At 36.3% G+C, this 21,413-nt stretch overlaps 2 protein-coding genes across 2 annotated transcripts in view; both read left to right on the top strand.

Annotated features, from left to right (window-relative positions):
- Positions 1-21,413, top strand: part of LOC110441914 — a gene marked incomplete at its 3' end in the record, with an annotated part of 187,799 nt that overhangs the window by 29,573 nt on the left and 136,813 nt on the right. The gene's annotated exons all lie outside the window — the stretch shown is intronic.
- Positions 1,623-21,301, top strand: LOC110441912 (polycystic kidney disease protein 1-like 2). The gene is made up of 17 exons (XM_021485216.1): positions 1,623-1,798; positions 3,580-3,667; positions 4,663-4,733; positions 5,883-6,107; positions 7,928-8,387; positions 9,145-9,254; positions 9,727-9,960; positions 10,103-10,273; positions 11,130-11,284; positions 11,551-12,181; positions 16,317-16,431; positions 16,695-16,927; positions 17,219-17,384; positions 18,727-18,822; positions 19,660-20,241; positions 20,654-21,211; positions 21,294-21,301. The coding sequence occupies exons 1-17, from the start codon at positions 1,706-1,708 to the stop codon at positions 21,299-21,301; spliced, it is 3,996 nt and encodes a 1,331-aa protein (XP_021340891.1). The 5' UTR covers positions 1,623-1,705.

Genomic DNA, 21,413 nt, shown 5'->3' on the forward strand with positions numbered 1-21,413 from the left:
AGGTCAAGTTCCGTCAGGTGTACCGGGTCAGTCACTGTGACCTGACAGGTAAAGAGAGTTAAATAGCAGTTGTCAGGTTTAGTGAGTTAGATTCTATGCCCAAGGTCCAGTCCCTGTTAGCTGTCATGTTTAGTAAGCTAGGTAATATACCTAAGATCCAGACCCTGTTAGCTGTCAGGTGTAGCGAGTTAGGTAGTATGCCCAAGGTCCAGTCCCTGTTAGCTGTCATGTTTATAAGTTAGGAAATATACCTAAGATCCAGACCCTGTTAGCTGTCAGGTTTAGTGATGTTAGTAGTATGCCTAAGGTTCAGTCCCTGTTAGCTGTCAGGTTAAGTGAGGTTAGTAGTATGCCTACGATCCAGTCCCTGTTAGCTGTCAGGTCTAGTGAGGTTAGTAGTATGCCTAAGGTCCAGGTCCTGTTACCTGTCAGGTCTAGATTGTTAGGTAGTATGCCTAAGGTCCAGACCATGTAAGCTGTCAGGTCTAGATAGCTAGGTAGTATGCCCAAGGTCCAGTCCCTGTTAGCCGTCAGGTTTCGTGAGTTATATAGTACGCCTAAGGTCCTGTCATTGTGAACTTTAAGTTGTAGTGAGTTAGGTAGTATGCCCAAGGTCCTGTCATTGTGGACTTTAAGGTGTAGTGAGTTAGGTAGTATGTCTAAGGTCCTGTCATTGTGAACTTTAATGTGTAGGGAGTTGGGTGTATGCCTAAGGTCCAGTCCCTGTTATCTGTCAGGTTTAGGTAGAATGCCTTAATTCCTGTCCCTATTAGATTTCAGATGTAATGAGTTAAATAGTATGCCTTACCAGTATCGACCACCTCAAGGGTTCCATCAGACCTTTGTTACCGCAAATATATGCATGCCATTGTCGTAGACAATGTGTTCTCAACCGCAACAAGACGGTACATCATTGTAACATTCAGAAGTGATACGGTGTCTAAAATACACACTTGACTCATCGTGAATTTGAAAATTTACTAAAATTTTCCAAAACGCCTTTAATTTTTGAAATTCACATTATTAAGATTTTTGCGCACTACCTTTTTTACATTAACAGTTGTGAGACAAATCTTTAGTCTTTTGGCCCCTTACATCACTGATGCGTCCCTGGAGGACGAACCAGTTGTATGGCGCAATCAAATTCATCTTTTTGATACTGAATCCATTAAAAGTGTTAATGGTGCAACCACATGTGTGTGCTATTCGTTTAACCTATCATAACATTCCGATCAACTGGAAATCCACAGTTATGCCGATCATAAAGACAAATTCAAGGTCCTAAACGAGGCTGGACAACCTTTAAGAGATAAAAAATCCTTGTTGAAGTCCACAATAGTTGCTTTTGAAAGAAGAATCGGAGGTGTCTTGGGCGATACGGACATCCTCAGATTTTCGTTATTGTGTGAAGAGATGAAACATCTCCTTTTGCTTTACTAGGAGATTGATATACATAGTTTTCATACAGTGTGTTTATGTCTTTAGTGACTTTACTCTTGTTGTTGTTCTTCCCACTAACATGATTAACTATTAATATTGTCTTTCACCATTTTGAAAACAGTAATGGTATCAATCATCCTATTATTTGAGAAGTTACTGTTTTCTAGTGCAGACATTTGAAGTCATTGTACCGAAACTGTGATATTTCACATGCCATTTAGTTTTAGGAGCCGCATTGCAGAACCTTTCTTACGATATTAAGCATATGGAGCCAACTAATATGAGTAACCTGACAACGTTCTGCAAACAACTACTTCATTACGTTTCGGAGAACCCCGACCACGTGTTTACAGATCTCGTAAGACTTTATATTCTGTTTTGAAAGAGTGTAAGGTAAAACTCTGACAATTTTTCACCAGGGTTATTAGCCGTTTTAACTTTCAAAAAATCACCCTGTGTTCATTCTGTACTGTTTTACTATCTCATCTTAGATATTTTTAATATAACTATGAGATGCATGCTAATTGAGACGGCGATGAGAGTCCTACTGATATGTTTAAGAATGAAAAAGGCAAAAATTATATGAGGTTAAAAATATCCCGTTGTATAGCTTTGTATGCAAAATTGCATAAGAGAACATTACATTTTACAGTATTTTACAATATTCTATTTGACCTTGATATATAATACGATATTGCATGTAACAGTGTGTAGTGTTTATTTTATTGTGTTTTCATTCATATTTAGATAATGCATTAGTAATAATAGTTGGTCGAGAGGCGCTGTGGTAAGCTCGAGCGCCTTTCACCAAGATGGCAAGGATTCGATATCCAGATCCGAGGTGAAAAGGTATGGGGTAATTTGCCCGACCAGATGGGTTTTTCCCGGGGAACTCCGGTTCCTCCATCATCATAACATACCACGCGCTTACATCCGGGCCAACTTTTAGTTCATAGCTGTATACAGTAGAAGTTATTGAGAGCTTTGTTTTTAACCAGTAAAATTTCCAAAATGCAGAGTTCGATTATAGACAGGCTGATATTTTGTTTGTGTTGGTATCAAACTGTAACGATATTGTTTTAAGTAACATAGTTTGTGTTGTATCCTCGTGACAAAATTAAATTACAAAATTTGAATTTAACAAACAAAAATGCCACAAGGATGTCTTTAACAAGATTGTTCGGAACTATATTGCAATTCGTACGTCTAATCTGCAATAAACAAACTGTTTGAATACGCTATTTTAGATTTCATCTATGACTTTGAAATCGGGATTATAGTTGAGCAAATTAAGTGATATTGTAAACAATTATGTGTGTGACTTCATGTTTTTTTCGCTGATACAATGATATTAAATAGCATATGATTCTGACCTGTTAATGGACGTTAAACAAAATTTAACCAAACCAAAACTAAAATAAAAAACATATTTTATTTGATTCTGAAATTACGCATGATCTATTTTATCGAATTTATTAATGCGTTCACGTTCTTTCATAGGAGGATGACTTTTGAATTATTTAAAATATGTGTGCTCCATTCATTTTCAATGTCTCTGTATTAGCCATGATAGAAAAAAAACTCTTTTAAAGAGGTTTTGTACAGAAATGAGCACAATGCCTTCAACACAAATGTTACAAGATCCTTTATTTGGCACAGACTACGAATACACTCTGTCTAGTACATTATGCTAGATTCCAAAGTAAAATACTTTTTTTTTCTACTATTGCTACTAAGCAATGGTTTGAAATCGATACTGTCAGGATATCCCCCAAAGTTAGCAAACATCATTGTAGCGTTTTACAAATGAAATACATATACACTGTTCGTTCTCCCCGTTTGGAAATTTCAACGATAGAATGCATATAAGGTTTATTGATTTTACAACAATTATGAAAAAAGTTAATTTATCTTATATTAATAACTTTTGTTGGCCCGGATGTTAGAGTGGGAGGGTCTTAAAGTAGGAGGAAACCAGAGTACCTGGAGAAAACCCACGTGATCAGACAGATGAACCATACCTTTGCACGTCCGATCAGGTAATCAAACCCCGTTCGTTTTGGCAAAAGGTAAGTGCGCGCGCTATTCATTGCGCCACCCAACCACCTTTAAGAATATCATCTTTATTTTTAAACATAGAGCGGGATAGTAGATGTCGAAAATCAAATAACAAAACAGATGGAGTCATTGCCAGCAGGTGACCTCGATATGAGCACAACGGTTTCTTGTAAGTATAAAGGCTAAACACGTGTAATATGAAAGTATGGTGGTAACTTATATAATTATTTCATGGATGCAGTACATGTTGTTTTTTTTTGTTAAAATGGAAGCTGTACACATATTTGTTGTGTTCATAGATATTGGGGCTTAGTGAATGTTTTTCAGTGATTTGGAGTCGAGACAAGGGTCATTTGCACACTTTGTTTGGCGAAGAAAGCAGACGTTTTCAAAGGCCCGAGGAATAAGTTTCAGCAAACATTTATGCTCAAAACAAAATAAACATTACATATTGGTTGTAGCTTTAATGTAGAGCCAGTATTTAGTGATAGTATGACGTAGTACTGGTATTGATGGTAGAACAAGGACATTAAAAGTGTTGATTGTAAATATGGGAATATAAAGAGTGTCGGTTTTAAACTTATGGTAAAAAGGGACATGTGTCACATTTCTAGATATCGTATACTCAAACTAAGACCATGTTTGGAAAGATCAGACAAAAGCACGGTATAGTATAAGAATACCTCAAATTGAACGATTCATGTGACACCTTCACGGCAAGTTTGTACAACAGTTATTATGTTCTTGGGTTGGTGTAATTTGCCTATGGCAAGATAGCCAGTCAGTCAAACAAAGTTTTGACGCGTAATAAAATGTAACGTCATAATGTCATCATCTGAGTGTGACGTCATAAAAATCCATGTCACTGAGTGCACCTAAGTGTTATAAACCCTTAATTGGTGTTCCACGTGAGACACATACGCAGCGGTGGGGTGTTTTGGTCTCTCTAACTGAGGGTTATATATTTATTTTTGTGTACCCATCTTTAAAACGTCATGCATTGTGTTCATCGTGAGTTTGATTTGGAGCCAGTACCTACAATGCGTTGTGGAAAGGTAGTTTGTGGTTTCGATTTTCGTACATAAACTTATTGATGTAATGTTTGCTTCATTGGTTTATAAAATAAATATACATGTTTGTTTTTTCCTGATTTGCTCTTTTCAGTGTATCTTTCCATCTTGAACCACGTGTACAATTTCCAAACGAATAGTGGCCGTCGACAACATAACCAAACGGTAGGCATTAAGATACAATTAAAATAGATATTAATCGACAAATGGATTATCATCCTATTGCCATGAAGTTATGGTGTGGACAACGATATACGCCAGTGCGTTTAGCGCCGGGGTATATGTATACTTTCCCGAAAAACATGTATCATATGTGCAACGATGGACAACTACACATATTATGATATTATGTTATTTGTCAACACCTCAAAATTATAAAATTTCGCCTTTTCACATTTGATAATTAAGTTTATTATGTAGTTTATTAATTTCCACTGGAATGATAAATTAGCCCTCGTTAGGGGGGGGGGGGGGGGGGGGGGGGGGGAAANAACTGCAACGAAAATTGCCAGGTACACAGTACTTATTTAACACACTTAAAATGTTGTCAGTTTTAGGAAGGCATGGTATACTATTTACAAACAAATAATTATATGTCAATTGATTTGGTGTTAAATACACTGAAACCTCGATATAATGTCCCTCGTTTTTATTTGCCATCTCGTTTATCGCCAACATTTTTAATGTCCCTTTTCTTGTTTTCTGATTAATTCCTGCATACATTTTCGTTAATCTATTGCCAAACCCGTTTCAAACCCCATCATATATCTTGGTAATTGAAGTAATTGAATGTTCCCTTTAATGAAGTAAGACCTTTTGTTTCAAATTGATCAAACCACAAAATGACATTACTTTTTTTTCTTTGAATGTGTTAATTAATTGATGAAGCTTGAGTAAAAATACACTTTCATCGTAACGCATTTTAATTAAACGGGTATAATGGCATAAATATACAATAAGCGTTGATTGTCAATGATGATGTCGCATTATATTTAAATCAAATCAAGATGTAATAAAACAATTATGGTGTTACACAGCTATCATACCCTGTCTCCGGCACACATACACAAATGCGCGTATACACAACATACTTGGAGGCACGTACTTGGATGCCCTTAGTTGTTAGTAGGAGGCTTAACCCTATAAATAAAACAAAACAACCCTATCATACTACATAGTTTACACATACCATGCGGAAAATAAACAAAATGTTTATTTCGTTAACGAGACACCTACATGACATTTTGTTACAGTAGAGACACTTTTGTATATTGTAATAACTAGAATATATATATATGTATATATTTGTTTTAGCCCAAGTTACTGGAACTTCAGGATAGTCTTATCAGATTGTCAAAACTTAACCTGAAACTACAGAATATCAGTAAAACGTTTGAACTCAACATGACATCCGTGTCAATAACGGTAGGAGACGGAGGAGCGTTACAAGAAAAGTATACAACAGCATATGGCAGGGTCATACTAGAAAACATCGAGAACTTGAGACAGAACCTTGCCAGTCAGAAACTGATGATTATGGTAGGTAACAATGGAGAATTTAATGTAATTTATTTTTCTTTGTCAGTGCAATGCAAACCTGAAGCAGAAATATATATCATATACATATCATTTATTACGGCGGACTTGCAAGAACACAGGACGTAGGGATGCATAGTAAATGTTTGTGATACTGCAACGGTTTTATAGTGTTAATTAGAATAAAAAGACAACGTATTTTCACATGCAGTGATTAATTTCGAAATTGTATTTGACATATTTTTATGTATTGCTTTCTAAAATTGAATACTACAAAACTGCATTGGTTAACATGATTAAGGTTGATCTATACTTTTAAGTTTTTAAGAATTGTTTTTCTAATGCTAATCGTGGAAGCATGACTATGGCAAACATTTAACATATTTAGGACGGTTACATAAGAAGTTGTCCTTGTAGAGAATGGTGACAAGCGTGCCAGGCAGACTATAAGGACAATATGTGCCCTTTTTTAGCCGACGAATTCTTGTTTTTTTATTTAATACACTAATTTTGACTGGTTACTAAGGCTTTGCCTGGTGTTTATATTTCACCTATAGGTACATCGACAAAATGAAAGTGCGGGTTTACTTTTCTCTTTGTGATGCCGTTTCTCATAAACTAAATGTCTAATGAGTTTGGAATTTCATAATTGTGTACTTCATTTACTCCAGGTTACGAATATAACAACTAATTGTATATCCCAGAAGGGGCCGTGAATGACCCTTAACGTCAATACCTTTATAGCCCACATCGATCCTTTATACCCTCTTAATCGATAAAATGGCAAATTGGCAAAAAGGCCCATCAAGCTGTCACCAACATTTTTTAATTCTTTGTGAAGTTTTTTAGTCCCCCACAGGTTCGCGGGGTGGGGGGGGTGGGGGGGGGCGTTTAGGTTTGCACTCCGTACGTCCATCCTTCCTTCCGTCCTTCCGTCCGAGAAGATTGTCTGGGATATGTATTCCTTTCTATTTCACCTGAAGTAACCAGATTTGGTGTACAAGGACATCTTCAGATGGCGGAGTGCAGAGTGCAAGAAGCAGGTCACTATGACATCACTGTACATTGACCTTTGACCTTAACTTTTGGAAATGTTTGTCTGCAGCATATCTTCGGTACTCTTTCACATGGAGAAACCAGATTTGGTATACAAAGACATCTTGAGATGACGGAGTGCAGAGTGCAAGATATAGGTAACTCTGACCTATGACTTGACCTTTGATTTTAACTTTTAAAAAGTTTGTCCGGTGCATCTCTCCTATACTATTTCACCTGAAGTATCCATATTTGGTTTACAAGGACATTTTTGGATGGCGGAGTACAGAGTGCAAGAATTAGGAGGTTCCTGTAACCTATGACTTGACCTTTGACTTTTACTTTTGAAAACAAAATTATCCTGGCCATATGTGCTATACTATTTCACCTGGAGTAACTCGATTTGGTTTACAAGGACATTTTGGCGGAGTGCAAGAAGTATATTTCAGGATATTTTCCTAACGGTAGGTACATCCTGACATAAGTGTACTGTTTGTTAAATATAGAAATCATTTACGGTGGGGGATAATGGATTGCCTTGCAATACTTTGCTTTGTTTAATATGCTGTACTGGGTGCCCTTGGCATGGCATTTTAGTGAGATAGCACTATGAAAGTCGGTATCAGATCCGCGCTATCACAAGAAGGCAATCACCCAACATACCCTGTCTCCGGCATACACACAAACATGGAGGCACGTCCTTAGATTACCTTAGCTGTTGATAAGGCGTTAAAGCTGTACAAACAACAAACCAGCTTTGATTAACTTATACATATAATTTATTACAGGTTATATCGTACAAAGAGAATCTGTTCTGCCGCTCACAAACACCTGATCACATCAATATCCCCGTCATGACAACAGTTGCTTTCGACGATGACGGACGAAACCTGTCAGATGTTAACTTCTTAATGGGGTTTCCTGTTTCATCTAATCTCGACACTGCCAATAGCTCTTTAGACATGAAATTCAATGGGACTCACTATATGGCAGCTTTCCCCGGAGGATTTTTCAACAGTGCTTCTGCTTTGGTGTCTGCTGACATCTCGATGATGGAATCCTGTGAGATCTATGGCAAATATGGAACTACGTCACCGACTTATAAAGACTTTGATTTCTATCTTCAAACGAATGGATTGATTTCAGTAACAAAATATCGACCATACAACTTCTTGTTCTCATTTGTAGAAGGAATTGTACAGTTGCCAATAACCCAAACACCAGTCATTATCATAGCCCAGTGTCAAGGTAGGTGGCACCTTTGCGTCAGAAACTGGTCGACATTTTAGTCATCACCACTTAATGACTAATTTCGGGGAAGATCGCCTAACGTCATACATATTTTGAACAAGGACATAACACCATATTCACAATTATCACGATTTTAGGGCGGTAAGGTTTCACCTAATTTTAGAATGCTTAAACCGAAGCAAAAGGCTAAACAAAGATAATATTACTCTTCAATATAGTCCTTTCGTCCGATTTAAACTCGTCACTTGTTCAGGATAAGTGTCGTCAATAACGTTGAGGACAATTACCCTCCCTGGAGGCATAGTCATGTTCTGCCTGTAGTCTTGCAAAGGTCGTTGTGTGAATATTTCCTTTGGTAATATGGTGCCATTGTTTTTACCGTTTTTGAGGTTTGAATAATGATTTTCTGAAACAAATAAACAACGATACCCGCCATAAAAATCAAGGAGATAACTTCCCATTAGCAAACACTTCGTTTTCCCTCATAAGGAATATCAATAGCAATGTAAAGTGCATAAAAAATGTAACAATTTCGATAATGATATCTGCCAATTGTTAAAAGATCCTTATTATTACACCACAATATGTTCTTCAGGGTTTATTGTGATAAAAATAACCCTGAAAACATAGTGTGATAAAATAGTAATTGGTCAATGCACTACTATCATATGTATAAAGGTTCTGATATCAGCATATTGCAAAAAAAAAATTAATATAACGAGCATATGTTCATCTTTATTTATTTATTTTATAGCGGGTGAAAATACAAAACAAGGAGGCGTTCCATATCTGCAAATACACAAAGTGTTATCTCAAGTAATAGAAGGGCAGGCGAGTTGTTGGAAATCAAGCAAGAGCCTTCAGGTATATAACAAACCGTTAATTAATTGTTCTTGAATGCTTTGTGTAATACACGTGATATGTTATCATACAGGATTTTGGGTTTGTACAAATTCTGCCTGAAGATTTTACGTATTTGATATCCTTTACCTTTTCATCATAGCACATTTCAAACAGATTTTCTCAATTAAGTTTTGTTATCCAATGCATGATCTCAAGAGGCGACTAAAGACTCCCTGCAAAATTATCCCTTTAAGTCATAAATTATATCATAAATTCTACAAATAACAACCGCCCTTCTTTTGTCTCCTGTTACCAATCGGTTTGATCTGCACGTGTTCCTTTTTTAGTCTAAGAGCCTGTCAAGAAAAATTATATGACTGTCAAATGCTTTTGGTATAATCCGAACTTAACTAGGAAATATTGAAAGAAGAACCAAATCAAACCAAACGTAATGTGCAGTATTATCACAGGAGAGACATTTTGCTTGTTGCAGCTGGCTGGGGGGAGAAAATCCGAGATTACTTTGAAGTCATTCTTCTTCGGTACATTCTCAGCGAGCATAAAGTTGATACCACCAGATGAGATAGATTTCCAGGCGGTCTTTCTGAATTTTTCTGAAAAGCTGAATGACACACCATATGTCTTGGCAACAGTACTAGCAGTACTTATCGCCCTTGTCATCGCAACACCATTACTGCGTAAACAGGATTGCATCGACTACGCTCTGGTACATATATGTTTAATAGTTATTGTCAATATAATGTTAAAATTTTGTCGCATCTATAAGTGATGATTCTTTTCCTAAGACTAGGAATGAATGCTGGAATTATGCACCTTTTTGAAACGTAATACTATGTGTTTGTTCACAGTGGTCATATGAGCGTTTGATTGATAACAAACCCGATTCGACCTTCGATTATTATATCTGTGTATCCACTGGAGTCAGGTCAAAGAGGCAAATGGAGGCATTGGTTTATATCAATATTATCGGAACCAGAGGCGAGACCGGGGCACGCCTATTGGCAGGAAACAACAGAAAGGTATTAGATATGTGGTTGATTCTGGGAAAACGGCTGTTTGCTCAAGAATAATAAAACCGTTGCCGTCGTTCCCCTTAAAGCCTCATGTCTAAAATTGTATAATTAGGATTTTATACATTCTTCAGTGTATTATTTTTGTAAACTTTTTTGTATTACATGTAGTAAAATAGTTTGTCTTTGGTCTCAATTGAGCTAAGGACGATGATTATCAAACTTTAAAATATCTTTTGTCATTCAAATCATTGATGGCTCCGATAGTTGATCCGTTTGATGACAAATGAAACATATCTGGGGAGTCCTTTTAGTTTTCTTCTCTGACAAAAGTTAATTTTGACAACTTCACGTTGTAAAGGAGCGTTATTAGATATCAGTTTTTTCATTTGGACACTTTTGACAACGGTATTTCCTTTTCGATGAAAGAATGACCATATCAAACTGAACAAATTACTCTTGAACAATTTTAATATCCCCCTCGTAAAATGAAGATAACATTGAACTTGTATTCTTGTTTACTGCCTTCTTCTTCCAGTCATTGTCAAGATGTAAGAGTAGGACGATTAGAAATATATGCCCTCAAAGGTGAAGCATTCGAAATGACACATGAAAAAAATGCTAGGTCTTTAAAATAGTGATGAAGAAAATGTAAAATGAATTCCTTTGTTTCACAGATAAAGGCAGCTAACATTTCGTGGATTGAAACTAACAAAGCACTATGCAATTCTATTTTTTGTTTATCAATGAAACCTGCGATTAAGATATTGATTTTGCTTTGCCTGAAAACACAACGGTAGTGATCTTTCTTACATCACGACGTAGTACTGTACACTATAAAATGACGTTTTACGTATAATTTCAGAATTTTAGCAACGGAACCTCGTGTAATTTCTTTATGAAATCAGATATTTTCCTTGGAAATATTAAAACCGTCAAGATTTGGCTTGGAGGAAATATCAAATCGCAATCATGGTACTTGAGCAAAATTATCATAATAGACGAAAAGACGAGAAATGCGTAAGTATAATGTTCTGGCTGTTGTAAATTTGGTATCATCAGTTACAATTGTAACGGTATCATGTCCCCTTCTTCTAAATGACTCAACTTTTTAATAATATAAACAAGGTTCAAAACTTTAAGGCTCTCATTAATTGTTGTGATTATTTCCTACGAAAACAAATTCATTGTTAATGACTGGCGAGATAACACCAAAAGTCTGAGCTTGTTGGAATTCTTATTTCCATCGGTATATCTTGTATCATTTATCAATTCATTCTACTTAGGATTCAGCTGAAATGCAACAAATGGCTGTCACTTGAAAAAGGCACAGGTCGGTCCTGGCGAACATTACGAGCCGGAAAGAAAACTGACAACGCGAGCAGCCTTTCAGAAATCAGTACACGGAATTTATTTGATGATCATCTGTGGTTTTCACTGCTATTCCGTCCAAGGTACAGCAGATTTACCAGGGTACAGAGGCTGTGGAGCATAGTATCACTACTGTTCCTTTCAATGGTTGCCTCAGCGATGTTTTATGATACACCAGACGATACGCTTCCTTTTTTAAACGTGGGAAACTTCGAACTAGGGTACAAGGAAATATACACTGGGTTGATGTCCAGTATCATAACGGTTGTACCATCTTTGATTATAACCTTCGTGTTCAGCAAAAGAAAAGTTCTTGGGGAGAAACCTTTGAGCATCTCAAATAACGGTGACACTGTTGGTTCCTCTGGAAGTCTACCCTGGTGGTCAATATTCCTAGCATACACATTACTGTTGCTATGCATCATTTCAGGTTCATTTTTTACACTTTTGTACTCATTGGAATGGGGACCTTCCCTCACTGTGAAATGGATGTCTTCGTTTTTTCTTGGATCAACACAAAGTGCCATCATAATCGACCCTGCAAAGGTAAGGGGATTTATATTTAGATTTTGCAACAAAATGTTTATAACAAATCGCTTCATTTTAAGAATACTATTTTTTTTCTTTAGCTTATACTTTCTTACGAACTTACGAAAGGAGTAACAGCGACTATGTGATTCGGATTTGCAAGCGCGATTCTTAAACAAACAACACTCTCTTACTCTACAATATATCAGTCTACAGTGTCTAAGCTTACAGTCACTCAGACTGTAGTCACTTAGTCTACAGTCTCTAAATCTACAATATCTTAGTCGCGGTCACTTAGACTGTAGTCACTTAGACTGTAGTCACTCAGACTGTAGTCACTTAGTCTCCAGTCTCTAAATCTACAGTATCTTAGTCTGCAATATCTAAGCCTGGAGTAACTTAGACTGTAGTCACTTAGTCTACAAAATCTAAGTCTAAAATATATTAGTCTACAGTTTTTAAGTCTGCAGTCTCTAAGCTAACAGTCACTTAGATTGTAATCATTTAGTCTACAGTATCTTAATCTACAATATCTTAGTATAAAGTCTGCGGTCTCTAAGCTAACAGTCACTTAGACTGAAGTCACTTAGTCTACAATCTCTAAGTCTACAGTGTCTTAATCTACAGTCGTAAAGACTTGGTTGCTTGGGGGTTTTAACAACTTCTGTTTTTTTATTTGAATTGTGCTTTATATTCGTACTTGTATCATTGTATAACTTCTAAAATGCATTATTGATCCTAATAAATGTCCCCCCAGAATCATTTGGTATGAATTGCTGTATGTATGACTAATGATCAATCAAATTCTGATTAGGAATAATATTAACGTTTTCAAAGATCATAACAGAGATGTAAATTTACTCTGAACTGTCCTTTGACTGACGTGATAGCGTCATAATTTTTTATGATATATGTAAATTGTTATATGTAATGTTGATTAGTATGTCCCCCTAACGAAGTGGGGGGACATATTGTGTTTACTCCGTTTCTCCTTATTTTTCTTCTTCTTCTTCTTAGAGATTTCTTTAGAAATTGTTTTATGCTCAAATTTAGTATATACATTGTTGGTGTATTACATGGCATTGCGATTTTTTTCTTTTGCTTTTCTTTTGGCAGTTTGGGGGACCTCTGTAATGGTCCCCCATTACCATTAATTACTACTTGTTTTTAATGTCTTACGTATAAGGTCACCTGAGTCAAAGTCTCAAGTGACCTATTGCGATTGCCTTTTGTCCGGCGTCGGCCGTCGTGCGTCATGCGTCCTTAAACAATTTACATTTTGGACTTCTTCTCCAAAACACCTAAACCAATTTCAATGAAATTTTGCAGAAACCTTCCATGGACAATGGTCTACTCAAATTGTGAATTATATGGTCCACAGCCCCCAGGGCTTTTAATTGATTAAAATTTCAAAAATCTTCTTCTCAAGATCTAGATAGAGTATAATCAAATACTCTTCATATATTGAAGGGTCTTAAGGTGATTTACCAAAATTGTGAATTTCATGAACCTTGGGTCTCACGTTTCCCCTTGGGGAGGGGGTAAACGTTACTATAGCTTATATAGGGAAATCACATTTTGGACCAACATTTGTTTAGTTTACATTGGAATTAATTCAAACTTTGTTAGCAATATCAGCATTAGATAGAAGTTTGATTGTAAGCACATATCAGCCCTGACTGACCCCCAGGGGCTGATGGGTGGAGCCAGAAAGGGTTTATTGACTGGAATTTAAAAATCTTCTTCTCAAGACCCAGATATGTCAGAATCAAATACTCTTCATAGATGGAAGGGACTTAAGGTGATTTACCTAAATTGTGAATTTCATGACCCTGGGGTCTCACGTTTCCCCCTGGGGAGGGGATAAACTTTATTATAGTTTATATATGGAAATCACATTTTGACCCAACATTTGTTTAATTTCCATTGGAATTAATCCAAACTTGATTAGCATTATCAGTATTGGATAGAGTTTGATGGTATGCACATATCAGCCCTGACTGACCCCCAGGGGCTGGTGGGTGGGGCCAGAAGGGTTGAATTGACTGAAATTTTAAACCTTCTTATCTACACCCAAATATGGTAATATCAAATACTCTTCATAGACGGAAGGGGCTGAAGGTGCATTACCAAAATTGTGAATTTCATGACCCTGGGATCTCACGTTCCCTTCTGGGGAGGGGGACAACTTTACTATAGTTTATATAGGGAAATCACATTTTGGACCAACATTTGTTTAATTTCCATTGGAATTAATTCAATAGGGTTAGAATTATTAGCATTAGATAGAATATTGATTGTATGCACATATCAGCCCTGACTGACCCCCAGGGGCTGATGGGTGGGGCCAAAAAGGGTTGAATTCACTGAAATTTCTAAAATCTTCTTCTCAAGACCCAGATATGGTAGAATCAAATACTCTTCATAGATGAAAGGGTATTAGGGTGCTTTACCAAACTTGTGAATTTCATGACCCTGGGATCCTACGTTTCCCCCTGGGGAGGGGGAAAACTTTACTATAGTTTATATAGGGAAATCACAATTTGGACCAGCATTTGTTTAATATCCATTGGAATTAATTAAAATTTGGTTAGCATTATCAGTATTTTATAGCAGTTTCATTGTATGCACATATCAGCCCTGACTGACCCCGAGGGGCTGATGGGTGGGGCCAAAAAGGGTTGAATTGACTGAAATTTCAAAAATCTTCTTCTCAAGACCTCGATATGGTAGAATCAAATACTCTTCATAGATGGAAGGATCTTAAGGTGCTTTACCAAAATTGTGAATTTCCTGATCCTTGAGTCTCATGTTTCCCCCTCGGGAGGGGGTAAACTTTACTTTTGTTTATTTGTGAATTATATGGTGCCCAGCTCCCAGCAGCCTGACGGGCGGGGCCAAAAAGGGTAAAATTGACTAAACTTTCAAAAATCTTATTCTCAAGATCCAGATATGGTAGAATCAAATACCTTTCATAGATGGAAGTGTCTTAAGGTGCTTTACCATAATTCAGCTGCCTGACAGAACCACTATTTGTACATAGTACCTATACTACCCAGATCTTTCACACTGCTTTTGCATTACATGTAGTTCAAGTTACTTTTGCTACAAAATAATTTCTTTTACATTTTGCAACATCGATAACATCAGTTTTTACATAACTCAGGTGACCGTTAAGACCCATGGGCCTCTTGTTATTTATACGCGGAAATTCGCTTTCAGTGTCGTGTACTGTGAACCCGCTCTTTGTAAGTTTGAATAAAAGCGAGTGTTGTGTACGAGTCACGTGATGTGTTTTAAACCTGCCATCCGTAATCAGATGTCTTGTCTATTTTTACTGTTGTCATTGTCTAATTTTTATTTTTGGCGCGTTGTGGTTAGTTTTGAACAGCGCGGTCAAAGACTAAACGGGAAATGAAATAGATGGCTGTTCATGTACATACATATAATGCCGCCATGTTATTTGTATGAAAATGCGATTGTATGTAACCCCTTTTCATGTAGAAGAGGGTATATTTATTATTAGGCTATTCCGATAATAAACTCATTAAACGTACCTTTGGAGATGTAGGAAATGTGTCTGTATAACTAAGCCGGATATACTATACTTCCCCTGCTACGTTACAAGCTGGATTTGCCAATTCCTCCACAGATCCACAAACCAATCAATATGTTGTGATGTAAAACTCAAACGGATCTGTTTGTATAAGCAAATCACTATATTTAAAAATTTGAAGCAAAATACCGTCAAATTCAGATATTTATCAAAGTATATTTCTTTAAGTAAATTTCAGTGTTGTTGATTGACCATGTGTCCAAATAGCAACATCTATCTGGTTTCTAGTTAAAACACTTTTCGAGCTTAATGATAATATCATAAAAATCACACCTAGTCCCATCTCATTATTTTTTCCATTTGTATGACTTTAGTTTTATCATATACTTTCGAAACTTCTTTATTGTGGTTTTCGATACTACTGATTAAAATGCGGAGTTAGTTTTATTTTTATCATCTTATATACGTTAGTCCATAAATTATAAACGGAGGTAATTTCGATTACATTTCACCATCAGAGTTGATACGTGTTTAACACAATGAAAACCAGACATATGGCTAACTGTTCTGGCTATATATTTCGTCGTACTATTTTAGGCAATCATACTCGCAATCCTTCTAGTTTGTCTCTGTTCAGAGAAGAACAATCGAAGTGATTTTTACCTCCCGCCGACCTCTGTAGTAGACAAACAACAAGAGTTCGCCGGTCAAGGTAAGTAAAAACATTTTTATGGCGATGTATAAATAATAAAAACGATTCAACATTTTCATTTCTCAGGAAAATATTTCTATATCATTTAAGCGACGATATCAAAGACACTGTTCTATTATCGTAAATAGTAGATTTGTACCTTGTCAATACGTCTGAACGTCCGGAACGTTTTGACTTGAGCAAATGTTAATGCATATCACTAATCAATTGAATATAGAAATGTTTTGTGATTCATAGCGTTCTGAAACAAATATGTTTTAAAGGACACTGTAACAGACGAGTAGCAGACTGTCCGTGTGATGAACCAGAAACCAGAGCCCAGAAAAAGCGTCGTTACACGCTACACATGGATCGGAAACTAAACAGATTACTGAGGAGATTCGTATTTGGGGTTTTATATGCTTGCATGGTTTTGCTCATTGGTACACAGCAGAAAGTTTCCGAAGTGTATGGGCAAAACAAGCACTTGAAAAACGTTTTGAAACCTACACAAGAGGTACACTAACTGTATCTACATCTATTTTATTTTTTTGTAACAATTTGTGTTTTGATCTCAAAATTAATTTGATTATTTTATTATCCAATGAGTTAAAACTTGAAATACTAATTACAATATACAGGTTAAAAAGATACAATTAATTTATGAAGAAATATAATAAAGTTTAAAGCAAGCACTTTTAATCACAACAATAATTAGTGGTATCAAAAAAATCCCACATATATACATATTGTACTTTCTTAAACATTGTGACAATAGCTAAGCAATTATCTATGATTTCTGTTGCAGGTGGAACAAATGGAAGATGTCTGGCAATACCTGAACAAAGTAGTATTGCAACGTTTGTACCCTTCGGAGTTTTCCAGTGGTGAAATAAAATCATTGAATGAGCTGAGATTTATTGGAGACTACTATAAAATGGGGCCCATACGCCTTCGCCAAATTCGAGTAACGGGTAGGGATGACAACAACAAAATTTAAGTTAATATGGAGAAAATTCATTTTTATCTTAAACACGTGTCACGTGACGTAGATAAGTACGCATGTTAAGTAACAAACAGAAAATAAATTGTGGTGAAATGTAATGTATATAAACACGGGTGACGGGTAACGTAAACATAAATGGGTGAGAGGTAACGTAAACAATACAGATGACAGGTAACGTAGATAAATACGGTTGTAGGGTAACGTAGATAAACACGAGTGAAAGGTAAAGTAAATAAAATCGCGTGTCAGGAAATGTTAACAAATACGGCTGTCTGGGTAAAGTAGATACGTACTAATGACAAGTAACGTAGACCACACGGATGTCAGGTAACTTAGATAAACACGGATGGCAGGTAACGTAGATTAACACGAACGTCAGCTAACGTAGATAATCACAGTGGTCATAAAACGAAGATAACACTGGTGTCAGGTAACGAAGATATAATCTGTTGACAGGAAATGTAGACCACACGGGTGCCAACTAATATAAATAAACACGAATGACAGGTAACGAAGATAAACATGAACTACAGGTAACGAAGATAAACACGAACGTCAGAAACTCAAACGTTTGTATTGACTTGCCCACATTCAACCTTTGATAGGACCAACGCCTCTCGACCTGTACTCTGACTCAAAGGCACTTGATCTTTATTCAGATTTAATGACACTCCACCCCTTTTGAAGCTACCTTGCATTCGACCCCTTTTTGTATATACGTCACTCGATTCTTATTCTGTCTCATTCATTATTTTGACTCTTAAATGACATCCGATCTTTTTGACACAATTATTAATAGTTCCACTATTTTGGACTTTGTCAATAACACAGATTACAGTATTCAGTTATTTATTGACACATGGCCACTGTTCTGTCTCAACGCTTGAATTGATTTACTCATTGACACGTGTCCTCTGTTCTGACTCTGTTACTTGACGCTTTTATCGACTTGCTCATTGGAACTCGTCTTTTGTTTTGACTTGGTCATTGACACTCGACGCTTCGATTGACTAACTTTATGATACCCAACGCTTCGTTTGACTCACTAGATAATACTCGACACTTCATTTGACTCACTTATTGATACTCAACACTTTGTTTGATTCCCTCAATGATAATCGACTCTTCGTTTGACTCACTAATTTATACTCGACACTTCGTTTGACTCTCTTAATGAAACTGGACGCTTTGTTTGAATCACTTGATGATACTAGACATCTCTCCAGATTCAATGCTGTCATAGTCAAAATTCTAGCATTTCTAAACGAAGATCTTTTTAACGACACATATTACTTTTTTTCAAATTGAAGGCACTTGTACCACTCCATCATTGATGAAGAAACACGGCATAGCTTGTATTCCTGACTACGATACGGATACCGAAGACACTAATGACTACACCGAAGGTGTGGAAATAACAAAATATATTACTTTATATACCTTATTTTGTCTGTGCTGTTTCGCGAAGATATTTTTTTTCGCGTTGGTTCTACAAAAAAAAGGACAAGTATTAATGCACTTTTCAGCATTGTTTTACCTGCAAAAACGCAAAACTAACAGCAACATATGTTTCAAAAATGTATACTGTGTCTTCACATGACACTGTTATTGCATGCCTCTTTAAAAGACAATTGGTCTAGTGAATTTACATTGTGGCAATGACGTCGCGTTTGTACCCTTACAACCGCACGGCAACATCGACGGCAGCATCATAACTGTTGAGTTCTATCAAATTTGCATAAATGGTAGGATTTTTATAATAATTAATCTTAGACTCCTATTCCTTGATCAAAATAAAGTTCCAAGTTAGGTGATTGGTTAATGGTTGTTCATCACTGTCCATCGCCATTGAAAAGTATGCTATGCCGTTCTTGGATTAATATCTGTCGTTTCGTACAGGTGATTTTGCTATCACCCCTTTATCTATTATATAATATTACGCAATTGAGGATTTCCATTTTGTCATAATTACATAATTGTATATTCAATTAATGTAATTGTTTACCTTATTGATTTTAGAACTTGATACGTTCCCGATATACTAGACGAACTTTAAAGTTTTATTTTGTGGGAATGCAAATCTAAGGATTATTTTGTTGTAGGATTTGTTGTTGACGATGTCTTAAAGACAAAGTTGAGTTCTAATGAATGATTATACAGTTTCATATTATAAATAGTGGGATCAAATATCTCGATGACATTGCTAATTGTACTTATTCATAATTACAAATATGTTGCTGCAGGTTGGATCACAACGAATATGTCTGCTTCATTGAATGACTACACAGCGTCGTATCGATACCATCACAACCTCAAAGAAACGCCCACTTACACTGGACATTTCGGAACATATGGTGTCGGTGGCTATCTCGTTGATTTGGATGTTTTGCCCACTAAGGCCAACGATATTGTTAATAGATTGCGAAGGAATGTTTGGCTTGATGAACAAACACGTGCCTTTTTCATTGAAGCATGCCTCGTTAACAGAAACAACATGATTTTTACTCATATTCAAGTCGTATTCGAATTCCCAAGCACAGGTGGAATATTCACAGACACAACCGTTGTCTCATCCAATCTCTATCCGTACACACACACGTTTGACTACATCATTCTGTTCCTTCAGATATTGTTTTCATTTACCATCTTGGTGCGGTTCGTGTTGGTGGTTGCAAAGATTATAAAAACACAAGGTCACTCCCTTTTAACAATGAGTCAAGCCATCGAAATTGTTCATCTAGGAGTCTCCGTGGCTACTGTTGTTTGCCTTGTCCTCAGATTCACCAGCACAATAGCCGTTCTTAACACTCTCCGACAGGAAATGGGTAAGTGATACTATAAGGGTCATCTTTGAGGATAACTGTAACAAGAATTGTACGTCTGGTATGTTTATATCTATGTGGGTGGATATATAGCTTCTTATAACTTTACTAGAAGTAAAACGTAAAACAGATATATAATGACGCAACATTTGGAAATTTCTTGCATTAAAGACAGTTCAATGTTATTGAATATCCATGTTCGAAGTGTTTTGAAATAAATGTAGAAAAAAGTAGAAGATTAATATTGTTACACATTGACAACTTTTAGCTGCAACAGACCCAAAAAGATCAATCTTTTCTTCAAATGTCATTTCATGTGAAGCGTTTTGGATTAATTTCAGCTATAAAGATATATCTTTTGAAGTAACATCTCACTAGGATACGACGTATAAGTCCTTTCAATTATCTTTGACAGGTTTCTACACATCCTTTGGGTATGTCTTTCAATGGGATGGATATTTCTCTTTATCCTTGGGTATGGTAACGTTCCTTGCTATCCTGGACCTGCTGAAACATCTGCAATTCAATTACCAGATCTTCTTGGCGTACAAGACAATCACAGCGTTTCGCAGAGAGCTTTTTAATTTTACATTAGCTCTATCAGTTCTTATTGTTGGTTTCGCATCTTTGATTAATCTGATATATGGTCCCACGGAAAGGGGTTTCAGAAGCATTATATCCGCAATACTGACTCTGTTTCGTATGACAATCGGAATGATCAAATTCCGCAATGACATAGATGTGCCAGCACTAGATATATTTGTCATGTTTGCAATATACGCCTTAGTCACTACGCTTGCATTTGTTAATCTTTTAACAAGTTCGCTGAATGCTCACATCACACATATCAAGCAGTTGATTAGAGACGGGAAGACACCGTTCGACTGGTATCTCAGTCGACACTTCTGGAATCGTCTGACAGGTTTATTCACCGTATGTGGTGTTGCAAGACCACGCAATAGAAGAAAGAAAGGTTTGTTGAGCTTTCGAATATATTTAGATCCATGGTTTAAGTTTCTTTTATGATCTCATTAATATGTAATTATAATTTTTAGTATCTTGATTTGTCTGTTCTCAGCTGGAAATTTAGTATTGATATTCACAGCTTTGGAAGTCTATAAAGTGCTTTGCGACAAGAAATTGTTATCGTCTTGTTGATTTATTGATCTCACAAC

This window comes from Mizuhopecten yessoensis, unplaced genomic scaffold (genome assembly GCF_002113885.1).
Source record: "Mizuhopecten yessoensis strain PY_sf001 unplaced genomic scaffold, ASM211388v2 scaffold716165, whole genome shotgun sequence".
Classification (NCBI taxonomy): Eukaryota; Metazoa; Mollusca; class Bivalvia; order Pectinida; family Pectinidae; genus Mizuhopecten; species Mizuhopecten yessoensis.

Coding starts and splice junctions, on each gene's coding strand:
- LOC110441912 (XM_021485216.1), top strand. CDS start 1,706: ATGGAGCCAACTAATATGAGTAACCTGACAACGTTCTGCAAACAACTA. Junction 6,108..7,927: donor GTCAGAAACTGATGATTATG/GTAGGTAACAAT, acceptor AATTTATTACAG/GTTATATCGTACAAAGAGAA. Junction 20,242..20,653: donor CACTCTCCGACAGGAAATGG/GTAAGTGATACT, acceptor TATCTTTGACAG/GTTTCTACACATCCTTTGGG.